Consider the following 13,915-nt stretch of genomic DNA (forward strand, 5'->3'; position numbering starts at 1 on the left):
TCGCGTTTGAACGCCGAGCCGTGTATGGGGGACGGCTGCGGAGCGACCCCGATCGTCTGCCGTTTCAAATTTGGACCAAAATGCGTTTGGATCGGTGGTCGAACGACTCGAGGCCACGGCACCAACCGGGGCCGAGAGGAGCACGCGCCGCGTGGGCACAGGATAAGGAATGTCTCCATCCAGGAGGAGAGTTTTTGAAAATAGTGCAGCAGTGTGTGTGTGTGTCTGTGTGTGTGTGTGACTGGCTCCAGGGGTTAAATACAGGATCTGATGTGAAACGCCTCAAAACTCAAGTTTGTTCGCAGGTCTTGGGAAGTGTGAAAATGTGAAAGCAAAAAAAAAAAGGTTGCAGAAAGTTGTGAATTAGACCTGACGGGTTGCCTTGAGTGACGTCACTTGAGTCTGTCATCAGTCGGGTCCGAAGGCAACAAGCGCTGAAAAAGAACTTATACTTCAAAAAAACTACATGGAACGGAAACTCTCCTAAAATACCTGGTTCTTCGTTTTCTTTGAAACTGTCCATCATGAGTCTTGACAACAAGTGCAATGGCAGCTCGGTGCGGTTACTTCAATAATATCAGAAATAAAAGTTCAAGCTTGCCGCTCATCTCTTCAATTTATAGACTTGTGTGTGTGTGGACGTGGTTTGATCAAGTTTGACTGGTAACACAAACTAAACTAAACTAAACTAAAAAGGAGAAAAAACTCAACTGATGAGACGTTTTGATTCAAGTATTACCTTTTCCTATCCGAGGCCCCCCCGACCGCAAATAGCGAGGAAAAGCAGGGACAGAAAAAATGGATTTTCTCATGTAACATCTCCCAACTTAAAGCAGAAACTAGTGAGTCACGGGGGACCACAGCTGCCATGGTAAGGAGCTGACTGGGCTCTGCGAGGAACCCGCAAAAGTGACGGTGTCCCCTCCCGCACCTACAGTGTGACGTCGACCTCTGACGAAACGCTCCAGCGGACGTCCTCCCAAAAGGGGCTGCGGTTGCGAATGTGACCTACAGTACACGAGCATGAACACGACCCGTTCACCTTCCCTGAGTAAATACAGATAGAAAAGAAGAAAAAAAGGCCCATTGTAAAGTTCACTGATGAGAGGCCCATTCCCCCCTAATGCAAACCAGCCAGAGACAAACTGTGACTTCACTCCTTCAGGGGAAATGTGTTAAAACAAAAAATTAAAAATCATTAAGCCGTACGCGGCCCAGCAGGCACACGCCAGTCAAAAATGTAAACAACCCCAGAGCAATGTGCAATATCCCTATATTTGAATACTTGTCCCAGGGGGAAGCGTGGGGGGGGGGGGGTTAAATGGTGGGTGTCTACTTCCTGCAGATAAGTGACAGCCTCACTGAGAACGTTCTCAAGAAAGGAGAGGAAATTATTTTGACAAGAGAGCTGTACAAACAACTCGATAAACCCTCGACTACATGCCCGCCCGCAGATAACCACTCCACCGCCCGGCTCACGAGGCCGCGATGCCCAATGCGCCTGTGTTTTCTCTCCTGTAATCGTTTCTGGACTCACTGCTGCTGCTGCTGCTGCTGCAGTGAGTCTGGATTTGTGTCTGGCAGCAGTGGAGACGGGAGACGAGTGGCATGGGCAGTTTCCTCAGACACCGATCGCATCATGCACGTCGTGGACAATCGCTACACTGTTGGTGAGCACGAGGAGGTGCGGCAGAGAGGACCCTCGTCCACTTACGGATATTTGGCCCATGACAGGTCAATATCCTGACCGTAATGTTTTGATTTTCGTTTACTTTAAGAACGACATATTTTCTTTTTGGCTGAGCTTCATGACAAACTGAAATAAGGCCCAACAGCGGATATCATTATTATAACAATGTGTACTGTAAGAAATCTAAAAACAAAGAGGGTGTTTGATTCGTTGATTGATCAATTATGTTAAGTATGATTTAAATTCATGTCAGGTCACGTAGAGACGTTCAGACCAATATCGTGTTGTTATATTAAATTAAAGTATATTTAATCAATGGCAGGATTTGAATAAGACAAAATCAATAATTCTTCATCAGATCAGTAGTTATAGCGGAGCCCACCCAATTTGCTTATATATATATATATAAAACATTTTTTTTTATCACTTAATGTAATTATCTTTGTGTATTTTGAATTATAATTTATATTTTTCAAAAGGGACATTTTTACGACCACTAGTTCCACATTCAAGCCAACATGGAAGAGAGTTCGTGGGAGTGTTCAGGGAAAAGAAAATTAATTTGAACATCTATAACTCCCTGACACCTGAGCAAAAAGATCTTTACCATCATCAAGCAAGAGGAAAGCTACTAAGTGGATCCTGTGATGACTCGGTTTTCTCAACTGGTCTTACTTTTTTTTCTTCTTGTCTTATAGTAGCCATTCACACATTTTAGATGAGATGAGACATATTATCTCTTTGCTAAAAGCCTCTTTTGATGTTGATGTTTCATTCAAAGGCATAATGCTGATGAATATTCTCTTTCTTAAAAGCAAAGACGGCCTTTTTTTTTCTCCGGGGTTTGATCAATAAAAATATTCTGCTCCGCCCGACAATAGTTGCTCAGGGTCACGGCCAGATGAACAGGCTTTCACAGGAGAGTCGAGGCTGTGTTGCCATGGCAACTTGGTTTTGCACTTGGTCGTGGAGGATCCAAAAATCTGCAGTAGAACTAACCCCCCCCCCCCCCCCCCCCCCCCCCATTATTTCAGAAGGTCTTGTGATAGAATAACATTTCACCAATCAGAAAAGCCTCGAGAAGAAGATGTGACATTGTCACCGGAGAGCAGATTATTTCTTTAATTTTGCGAGGACACAAAAGCGAGCTGGCTGGTGATGGTGCCCAGAGGGCTGGATAATGAGACAACAAAAAAAACAACAATTGGTAGAGACAATGGAAGCATCGTTTTCAATTCAAAGCACAGCTTAAAACAAATGGTGCTCCGTCGGGATTTCTATGGAGACGCAGTCAATTCTTCAGGAACCTGAATCAGTCACGGCCAGGAATGAGCCCGATCAGATTTTTCGCTCTGTGTTAAACCTTAGAAATAAAAAAAAAAATGCTGCAAAGCCGTCGTCCTCGACGAGACCCTTTTTCATTTTCGTAACGGTTGGAGAAAAAGAAAGCTCCAAATCCTCGGCAGAGCTTCGCCTGCGACAACCGGAGCGGAGACGGAGAAAGAAACACTTGACGCTGCATTTCACTTTACAATACCATTTGTTATCAACAATATTTACCGTTTTGTTTTTTACATCTCCCATCTTTTAACGTCATCGGTGGTTTGACCTTGAGGACGACAACACCATCAGATCCATTTGTTCTCAAACAGAAAATTAACCACGTCGTCGTCATTTTTTTTTTTTTTCTTAAAGTCGCTTATCGTCTTCTGCTCTTAGGCAGCACAAGCTCAAACGTTTCTCACACACACTCACACAGACACAACGAGACACAAAATGAAAAAGCTTGAGTTGTAAAAACCCATAGAAAAACCCACTTCCTAAATCAAGTCTGTTAACAAATGATTTGTTTTTCGGAGATCGGAAAGATGTTGTAGATTATGTCTTTAACTTCTTCTCTGTGGGCGAGGAGCCTGATTCTCCGTGAGTCCGTTTCAGAGCGCTCTGCGCGGGGCCTTTCCCTCTCCGTGGCCTGGTGTCTTCAGGCGTGACGGCGGCGGCAACGGCGTCTCCGTCCGACTCCGAGGAGACGTGGAGGTTCTCGCTCCCGCGCGACGCCACAGTCCGATGCTGCCCGTTGACTCCGGGGCTCCGCTGGCGGCTCTGGGAGTTACTGTCCACAGCCGCCGAGCTGCTGCTGCACGCCTCTCCGCTATCGGAGCTGTCCAAAGTCGTCTCCGCCCTGCCCTCGGTCCGGCGTCTGCGCAGCGACTGAGGAGACGCGGCCGAACGTCTCTCCAGCTCAGTCCTGTCGCTCCCCGCCTCGTTCTCCTGGCTCGCGGGCGACATTACTGGGCTCGAACACACAAAGTCAGAGGGGCTCAGACATTTCTCCTCCTCTCGGGCAGCGGCGGCGCCGCCTTGGGCCTTGAGTTGTTCCTCGTCTATAGAGGAGGAAGACAAGTCCTCGACGGAGATCGACGGATAACTGCAGGAGTCGACGGCCGAAAACAAAGCCTGGACGGACTCCGGCCGGTCGCTCGCTCTGGAGACCACGTGCATGCGCCGTCGCCTCATGACATTGCGCCGCCTCACTGCGCTGCGCCGCTCCTCGTCGTCGCTGCTGGAGCTGGAGGTGGACGTGGAGGAGCTGGAGGCCCCAGCGGGAAGTGAAGGGGAGGAGGCGGGGCTGGAAAGCGTGGAGTTCTCCCTGGGGCTCGGGAAGCGGGGCCGGGGCATGGGGTCAAGCCAGAACTCACTCGAGTCCGAGTCTTCATTCACCAGGAGGCCAGACTGATGCCTGCGTCTCCTGGGCCGCTCCTCGGCCTCGGCCTCGACTGTGGCTTGCTCTTCCCCTCCCGAGGCATCGGGTCCGGCCAATGACGAGGAGGACGAGTCATCGGAGTCGCTCTGGTGAGCGGCGGCCGGGGGGGCGACGGGAGGCGCCGGTGTGGCGCGCGTAGTGCGGCGTCCGCGGGCGTGGAGCTGCATGATGGCCTCCTCGCTCAGGTCGCTGTCAGAGTCGGAGCTCCAGCCCTCGATCTCCCGACGCACCAGCGAGTCGAAGAAGGCCATCATGCGCGGGTCCTCCTGGATGGACTGGCTGACGTAGTCGTGGGACAGGCCGCTGCCGCTGTTGAGCACCAGGCTGATGTACTCCTCGTGCGTGTAGAGGCTGCGGGACTTGTCCTCCACGCGGCCGTCCAGGTCACCGAGGCTGTCGGGCTGCTGGTAGGGACTCCACACCTGGGGTGGACGGAGGGATGACAAGAGTGAAAAATGGACGGAGAAACAATGAGAGCGGAGAGGCCTGGGTCAGTTTGAAAGATTCTCTGATATTGATATCGTCACTGCAGAACACCTGGGCCTGTATCACCTTTCAATCTGTACAGTAACAAAGACATTGTGTTACTTCACAGACAAAAAACTAGCTAAAGCTTTTGACAATAAAAAAAATTACTTCTTCTCCTAAATGGCCTTTTTTTTTGTTTATGTGGACTGGGATTTTCTAATATTACCATAATAATAAGACGTCCCTGCCTAACGCAAACGCTAAATGCATTTAGGTCTCCTCAGATTTTCAAGTGAACTCAATCTGAACCGCTTGGCAGAATATCACTCTCCGTGCGACCGCTCCCGTCTCCCCCATGACCCAGTTTTTTGAAAAGTGACCAACGTTATCTGTTACAGACGGCAGTCGGCGGTGGATAGAGGAAATCCATCGTTGTTCGTTCCCCCGCTCCACAGGGGGGAGAGTCAGAGCTCACTCAGTTACTGTGTGGGCGTCGCTCTGGAGATCAATGTCCCGCTTAAGGGCAAATCTACCGTCTCAACGACTGAGGACAGTTCACTCACAGAACAATTTCTCAAACCACTACATCAATCTGCAGCAGCGGTAGATAGATTTCCGTCTCTGTGACTCACCTTAAAGGGGCAGTAAGGCATTTTTTTGCGGAAGCTTGTTTCTCTCTTTGTTGTTGTTGTGATTTGACTGCTTTTTTTTTTGCATTTACCTCTGATATTTTGTCGGTTTGAGCAGGTGGACACGTTAAAACTGAAGAAAAAATGTGTTGCACTTTAATACAGATGAGAATTTAAGAAGTGGAAAGACACACGGCGAGAGAGTTACAGCGAACCCGTGATCTCGTGTTTGGGAGTCCGACGCACTAACCACTAGGCCAACACCACAGAGCTGCATCGATTCACGCCAACACATCTCATTTTTTGATTTTCAATTTACAGAGCCAACACAAAAGTGCCACAAAAAACTGACAGTGAGGAAATATTAGCCGTTATTTGCAAAAAGTGTATTGGCATTTTGACTGCACTGGCCGGGATTCGAACCCGCACCCCCCGGGTATGGGAGGTCGACGCGCTAACCACGAGGCCAAAAAGTCGTAGCACACTTCGCAAGCACGTCTCTCGGGGAGTGGCGTTTCCAAACTGCACACACATTTTTATTTTTGCTTTGAATTTACAGAACCAGGGCTGAGTCGGAAGAAACAAGGGAATTCGCAGAATTTTACAAAAAGTGTACTGGATTCAAATCGTTATCGCCCCTTTAAAATCTTTAAAATACAGCAGGGATTTTCCTGTACTGACCTTGATGACCTTCTCCACACCGGACGAGCAGATCATGTAGGTGTGCGGGTTGAAGCGGACCTGGTTCACAATGGAGCGGTGACCTTTCAGAACCATGAAAGCCCCGTTCACCACTCGACCAGCGCCTCCTTTAGAAAGAACAAACACAATGTGGGGTTTTCTTAATGTGATACTGACGGACAAAAAATATTTAAAAAAACAACATAAGCTCAGAGTCACAGAGTTTGGACGTCCTGACAGAGATTTATTATAACAAACACATTCAGCTGCACAAACTCAGACAGAATCGTTCAATCTGCTTCTGGAGCTTAAAGGGCGACGTGAAAATACAGTTGGTGAAATAAAACAGTCCTCCGAGCTAAGTGACGTAATCCTCAGCCATTAGTCTGACACCAAATAGGCCCGGCGAGTGGAGTGCACATATTTTCAGTGTGAGTAACTTCAGGGAACATTTTTTTTTAAAATCCATAAATGTGTCAGGTGTTGCCACAGCGCGAACACACAAGAACGACCGCATTCCAGGGTCGTCGACTTGATGGCTACTTTTTGTTTTCTTTAGCATTTACCTAGGTGGACAGAGTTCAAACTGAAGAAAAAATGTGTTGCACTTTAATACAGATGAGAATTTAAGAAGTGGAAAGTCACACGGCTGGAGAGTTACAGCGTAATGCACCGAGGGCAAACCACAGTCTGGGCTGGAGCTCTTGTGTAAAGAAGAGGAAAAGTCTATTATGCTTACGAAACCTACGACGACTGAAATCGTGTTTGTTTTGCCTTCGCCGCCGCCGCCGCTGAAATCTTTATAACCTTGCAAGTATGAAGAAGGTCAACAAAACTCCCGTCCGACAAATACGCTCCTTCTCAGTCACGGGACGGCGAGAACTTAAAACAAATCAAACACTTGAAGGAAACCAAGTGAAACGTTCTACTGGTGTGCAGAGTAGACGGAAGGAAAATGTCTCAGCAGGTGATACACTATCAAACTTCCTCGGTCATGTGGAGACGCGAGAATTAGGGTGAATCATTCGTCTTCACATCAGCATACTGAACATGTGTGCGTAAATGTGCAGCCACAGTCAATAACTCACCCGCTTCTGGATTCTTTGGGATTTTCCACATGTAGAGGTTGAAGTCGTCCGATCCAGACAAGATGTACTGAGGGGGGGTCAAACAGTACTTAGAGATTTATTCAAATTTGACAAGGGAAAAGGAAATAGTTATACATATATATTCATAATGTATACACTGGGAGAGACAATCAAACATGCTCTTGACGTGACAGTCTCCTGCTCCTCGTCTCCACCGTCATTAGACTTTGGAAACCGATGGTTCCACTTCAACCTGTCGTCGGTTCGGACGGAGTCACAGTGGGTGATGTTCTTTGCTCTTATAAATACAGATGTCGTAAAGCGATTGGTAGAAGAGAAAAAACTAAAATATCAGCCTCGTGGTTGTCAAGGCAACCAGACATTTTTGTATTTTCCCTCAATGTCCAGACATGAACTCGGGAAAATGTCCAGAAAATTGGGTCCGGACATTCTCCTTTTCCTTTCACATATGACCAAAAATGTCCGAGCTCATATTAGCTTATGATTTCTTGGGAACGTGTTTCGTGACTTTTGACCGTCACGTTCATCCTTGCGTTTATTAGCATTGGATGGGAGGTCGGTTATAAAGTGGACATTGACAAGCAGTAACACATGAACGTTCACCTGAAGAATAATTTCTTTCCCCCTCCCTAACATTTATCTGTCTTTTCCTTTGTTCTTTACTTTTTTCTGTAATTTTTCCAGAATGTTCGTCGGGCCTCGTTTTTCCATCTGCATCTGCACATTTTTGTTAAATCATATTGTTTTTAGGGAACCGAGTATTTTTCTGCCAAATAATTTAAACAAATGTCTTCAATTTCCATCTGTAAATATTCTACTGGTCTCTGTGGCTACATTTATCTTTTAGAAACTTGCGATATGCCTTCATCTAAAAAAAAAATGCGCCCTAAATGTAAAGTGCTCTGCGGTGATAAAAAAAAAAAAATCATCAAGCTGTAACTCAGACCCTGTTTTTGCTTCAGGGCACATGAACACACACTCAGAACTAAACACCTGTGTGCTCCGCCTCCGGTTCCCAGAGGACACGTCAAGTAGGAATGTCACACCCACAACGCCCTCCCGCCCTCCCTCCCTCTTTCCATCCGTCAGTTTCATCTGATATAAGTTGCCTCTCCGCACCTCCGCTCTCACACCGATCTGAGAAAATCCTCTAATAGTTGTGGTTGTGGGTCTGTAGGAGGAGGCTTGTGAGAGCTGTGGTGAGACTCCTGGACAAAGCTCCTGATTAAACATATGAAATCGGACGGTCACATGTTCTTGTTTTCTCTGGCCTTCTCCTCTCCTCATTTCCTCTAAGCTGTGCTCCATTACTACACCCGCCACCCTGTGCGTGTGTGTGTACAGTCGTATTATATGGAATGAAGGTCTTAATGATTATTGATTCATGTTTGGATTTAGAACTTAATGTTCAGGTCTCGATGGCGACAAACGGTTCTCACAACCCTCGCAAACAAAACTGTAGACAGGTTGTTCATGGCCCATAAATGTTTATACAGTATGCAACAGGAGCAAGTGGTATGAATGAAACTATCACAAGATTGATATAGTATATTGTAATAAAGCACATTTTATAGAAAAGGTCTTAATGGACATTAAGAAAAAACAAAAATTTTAAAAAGGATTTTGGCTTAAATATCCGACTTTTCAAAGTACTTCATCACAAAAAGGCAAAACTATCTTAAAAATCCAATGGTACCATGAAGCGGTCCTGTTCACAGAGTTACAATATAGGCTACAATCGTCCTATTCAAATAGCCACAGTGTGCGAAAATCTCTGGCCTACACATAAAGATGTGCGATCAAGTTGCACAACTTTATAATTTTTCCAGGCTCTTAGCAGCCATGAAGTCTTATGAAATGTCTTATGCAGCTTTGACTGTATCACTTATTCCTGTGGTCCAGCAGAGGGCGCTCCTAAAATTGACAACCAGCTTTACATGTCGCCGCCCCGGCCGACCTATCCGCGACCTCATAAATAAAAATGGAGGAGGACACTGACGAGCAAAGCAGCGCTGATTGAATAATTGATGACTCGGCATCTGAGAAGCGGCGTGTGGATGTATTTTGGGTTCTTTGATGTAGAAGGCGAAAATAACCATAAAGACAAGGCTGTAGGATGATTTTGTAACAAGCCACATGGTCAGATTCAGTGATTTGAATATTCATCTAATTTATATGGTCAAAAAAAAGCCCATGCACATAAATTGATCACCACACAAGAGGTGAGAGATGCATCAAGGGATGTTAATCAGTTTTTATGTACAAGTAAACCCTGTATTAAAAAGCTCCTCGGCCGTATTTGCTAAAAATCAATAAAGAGATTCAAACCAGCAACCTTCCTCTAACGTCCTGACCCGATTCTGAACCACCTCCTTCACTCGTGTAGCAGAGGATCAACCTTTAATCCTCCGTGAGCTCCAACGACACCCGAGGATAATGTTAACATAACAAAATGACTGAGGGGTGATGTCATGTCTGAGGTGGACCAATGGGAGAACCATTGGCTGAGCACACGGGCTCCTGGCGTTACTCCAACACTCAAAATACCCAAATTCACAGAAGAAAAATCCTATTTTTAGTCTTTTTATTGATCCCACATGTTCCTACTATTCCTCTTTAATTTGAAGTAACCAGACGGTCAGACAAAACAATATCTCCTCTGTTTGACCTAGTTCCTATACATTGTCTGCATCTGCCAGCTCTGTCAGACACCAAATCAACTCTCTTGGGAGCAATATGTTACAATGATGAATCGCTTTTGTGGTTGCACATGTTCATGAAATTAAAAATCTTTGGATGTCTTGGCTAACATTTCACATTTCCCTTGATAAAAGGTTGATAAAGAGTGCGTGTTACCTGCAGGACTGCTTTGATTTTGTACAACCCAATATTTCTTAAATGTGTCCTGATCGTAGTAGCTGTAGTTTCATGTCAGTGTTCATCATCATCGCCATCCGACAACTCACCTGGTCCTTGTCCCCGGCGAAGCAGCAGCTCTTCATGGTGCAGGAGTTGAAGTAGCCCTGGTTGTCGAACTGGTAGCTGGGCAGGCGCGAGTGCAACTCGTAGAGGACGGGCGGCAGGCGGCGGCGCAGCGCCAGCAGCTGGGTGCCGGTGCTGTTGAAGCGAACGCTCATGGCGCTCTGGAGGGACATGTTGCCTCCGTAGCGCAGCAGGGAGCTGAGAGGACAAAGAGACGGACAAAAGGTTTTTGTTTTTTTTTTAAATTTAGGATGGTTTTTATAGCCATAGGCACGATTCAGTGTTTTCACATAGTGATTTTATTGGTATAAAGATTAGTTTCTGGGTTTTTTCTGAGACGCTCCTGCAGTTGGCAGCGATGCAGTGGTCATCGGTTTAAAAGTAAGACAACAGCGCCTCCTGGTGGAGATGAGCCAGACGAGCAGCAACACAGGTGCAGAGAGGATGTTTGTTTTTTCGTAGGGTAAAAAGATGGAACATTGATTTTTGATTGTTAAATCAACAATCATGCCTCTGCAATGGTATTCAGCTTGATACAGATCAATCAGAAAATGACCGACAGTCCAAAGTCAGATTTAACAATTTCAATGACAGGAGTCGATGCAAAATATACAAATTAGTTTTGGATAATTCAAACCATGACTTTCAGACAATTCTATTTTCTCCAATTTGGATTGTGTGAACTTGTTTTTATCTTTTAACCTTTCAAATAATATTTAATTATTTGCTTGAATATTGCATTTACTTACTCTTGTATAAGAAAAAAAATAACAATATACATTATTCACTGACATAAATAATACAATTTCTGCCACTCACAAAACTTCTAGAGCAGCAAAAATGTGCACAACCTCAAAATGATTTGAGTCTATTTCCCCCCTAAGTGTTTTTTACTTTTTTTTTTAATAATATGTACAGCTCCTTGTTTTTATTATCTCTGTGGTTTTCTTTACTGCACCGGCAACAAAAACTTATTCCCCCACAGGGAACAATAACGTTTAATCTTATCTAGACAACTAGGTCAAGAGATAGAGAGAGAGAGAAAAAAATAAATAAAAGTCAAACCTGCGTGGCTTGCGAATGTCCCATAATCCAACTCCTTCCTTGGAGTTGGCAGTGGCGATCAGCCTGGGCTCCACGGGGTTGAACATCACACTGTGGAAGGCCGAGGGGTAGCTGGCCAGACAGAACGGCTCTACAGGAGGAAATAAAAAAAAAAAAAAAAAAAGATATTTTTCATGATGTCATGTTTACCAGCACAGAGTCTTTAACCCGACAGCAAATTTCACACAGACTAATCACACAACTACTCTGTGTTTTTTCTTATTTGAAATCTTTCACATTTTTTGTTAGAACAGAATTAATAACATATGCAGCTTCCATCCTTTTTGAACCAAGCCTCCGGTGCCGTAACTTGCCGACGGTAAAAAGCCTGCAGGCAGAGAAAAGGAACTACTAAAATGTATTATTAGGCCAACCTGGTCACAAGGAAGGCATCAAAAATAGAAGCATGTGGACGTCATGCAAGATGATCCACTGCATTTTTAAAGTTATAAACAAGTCCTCGGTAAATCCAAACAATCCAGTCTGACAGAGACACTTAAAATATGCGAGCGCCTGCAAACAGTTTTCTTACTTTATAAAAAGAGACAAGCCAAAACAAACGAGCTTCATAAACAAAACTTCCATTTCTTAAATTGAAATATGAGGGACTGAGTCACTGTTTTCACCAACCTGAGCACTAATCTTGTATCTTAATTCTTTATCTTCCAGTGGAAGAGATTATATTGGCTGCATCTACATGATTTAATTTTTTTCTCTACAACTTAATCCATTGCGAGCCATCCTGCAGTTCTGAATTTCAGAAAGTTCCTGTAATCAATCAGCAACTATTTTGCCAATAAATTCATTGTTAAAGTCATTTTTAAAAGCAAAACCTCAAACTACTTTCTGATTCCAGGTTCTCCAATGTGACTATTTGCTGGTTGTCTTTGTTTTGTATCAGTATAAAATGAATATCATATTATATAATATGGAAAACTGTTGCTTTTTTTCTTAAAAAGTGGAACATCTCATAGACTTAAACGATACATAACATATCTTTTATTGACAATGTTTAACAATAGTAACAGCTAGTTGCAGCCCTGAACAATAAAGATTTGCTAAACAGAATTGAGGGTGTGAGGAAAGCGGGGCATTAATGTTGTGTGTCTGAAATCGTTTGTGTAGTTTGGAAACTGCACAGCATCACCACCAGGCACCGGAACACACTTACCTCCATGCGGCGGCTCGCGAGTGTCCCAGATCAGAACCCGTCCGTCGTCCGATGAACTGGCGAACACGTTGTCATTAACCGGGCTGACGGACAAACTGTACACGGCGTCGATGTGCAGGAACACGTTCACGGTCTCCCTTCTGCAGGGGCGACAGCACACAGATTAAACAAACAAAATGAAAGAGTTTCCAAAATTACGAATATTAATTGTGTTGTTGTTTTTTCAACCCACCTCTCCACATCATGAAGAATCACCTGCTCATCATTTCCTGTGAAAGAGAAAACAGTGGAGGCAGGCCTGAGTCAGAGAAATGCTCTTTTCTAATCCTCGACCTCAAAGCCGAGATGCAAAACAGCGAGTTCCTCGGGTGGGTATTAGATAAGTGTGCTTGGTTAATTATGTATCAATGGCTCAGTAAAGTTCCATAGCACCGTGCAGACACGTTCATTTGCTTTGCAGCTTGACAGTGGTCGGCGAGCACTACTAACTCACATTTCCAAAACATTATATTTCAGCCACTGCAGCATTTTATAACATTTTGATTTTCCAATAAAATATTTTTAATCCAGTCATGTGCAGTGAATTAACTACACAATTTTTTTTTACAAAAACTTAAACACATATTAAGACAATCTAGATTTGCCTGCAAAGGATGTTTTTTAATTCAGAACAAATCCCCTCAGATTTATTTTACTTTATTTAACTGCTCTGGCAGTCTGTCTAATATCAGTGTTTGTCATTTGCTGTTGCTTTGTTTTCGCAGCACATCAAACTAAGTGTCCAAAGTTTTCCCATTTGATCAGATTTACCTTTTACCCCCAACCACCACATTAACAATTATATAAATTAAAAGAGGAATTCATCTTTTTGCTTTTGCGAGAAAAGTGGGCAGAGGTCAGACGGAGGTTTTCTTGCTCTTACCACCGGAGAAGACTTTTCTGTTGGTACTGTCAAAGGCCAGGCAGAAGATGTTGGACAGGTGCTCCCCCTTCAGCTTCACAGGCTTGGACCGAGCATGGATGGCTTGCTCCATGTGCCACAGCAGCACCCGCCGGTCGTCTCCTCCTGCAGACGTCGTGGACAAATGTATTCAGAATACGGACTTCACAGGAATGCACAGGACGTTCAATCGAAGACGGATGTTCTCTGCACAGACTGGATGATTACAATCCTTTTTAGAGGTAAGACTACAATCATTAGTTGATCAATCGAGCGGATCTCTGACCACTCTCTAGCTCAAACCTCTCCAGTTTGAAGCTTTATATCTGTTTTGCATGTTAATTCCAATTTTCCATCTGTTAAAGGAGCTTTTTTTG

At 44.6% G+C, this 13,915-nt stretch overlaps 1 protein-coding gene across 1 annotated transcript in view; it reads right to left on the reverse strand.

Moving 5' to 3' along the window:
• Positions 1–2,798: 2,798 nt before the first annotated feature.
• dcaf5 (ddb1 and cul4 associated factor 5) overlaps positions 2,799–13,915 on the reverse strand; it is a 12,838-nt gene continuing 1,721 nt past the window's right edge. The window contains exons 2-9 of the mRNA XM_035610998.2: positions 13,521–13,664; positions 12,831–12,867; positions 12,599–12,738; positions 11,389–11,518; positions 10,308–10,521; positions 7,321–7,387; positions 6,233–6,360; positions 2,799–4,876 (exon numbers count right to left, since the gene is read on the reverse strand). Coding sequence (XP_035466891.2) covers positions 3,569–4,876; positions 6,233–6,360; positions 7,321–7,387; positions 10,308–10,521; positions 11,389–11,518; positions 12,599–12,738; positions 12,831–12,867; positions 13,521–13,664 — 2,168 coding nt within the window. The 3' untranslated portion in view covers positions 2,799–3,568. The remainder of the gene's footprint in view (positions 4,877–6,232; positions 6,361–7,320; positions 7,388–10,307; positions 10,522–11,388; positions 11,519–12,598; positions 12,739–12,830; positions 12,868–13,520; positions 13,665–13,915) is intronic.

The sequence above is a fragment of the Scophthalmus maximus genome, chromosome 15, assembly GCF_022379125.1.
Source record: "Scophthalmus maximus strain ysfricsl-2021 chromosome 15, ASM2237912v1, whole genome shotgun sequence".
Lineage (NCBI taxonomy): Eukaryota > Metazoa > Chordata > Actinopteri > Pleuronectiformes > Scophthalmidae > Scophthalmus > Scophthalmus maximus.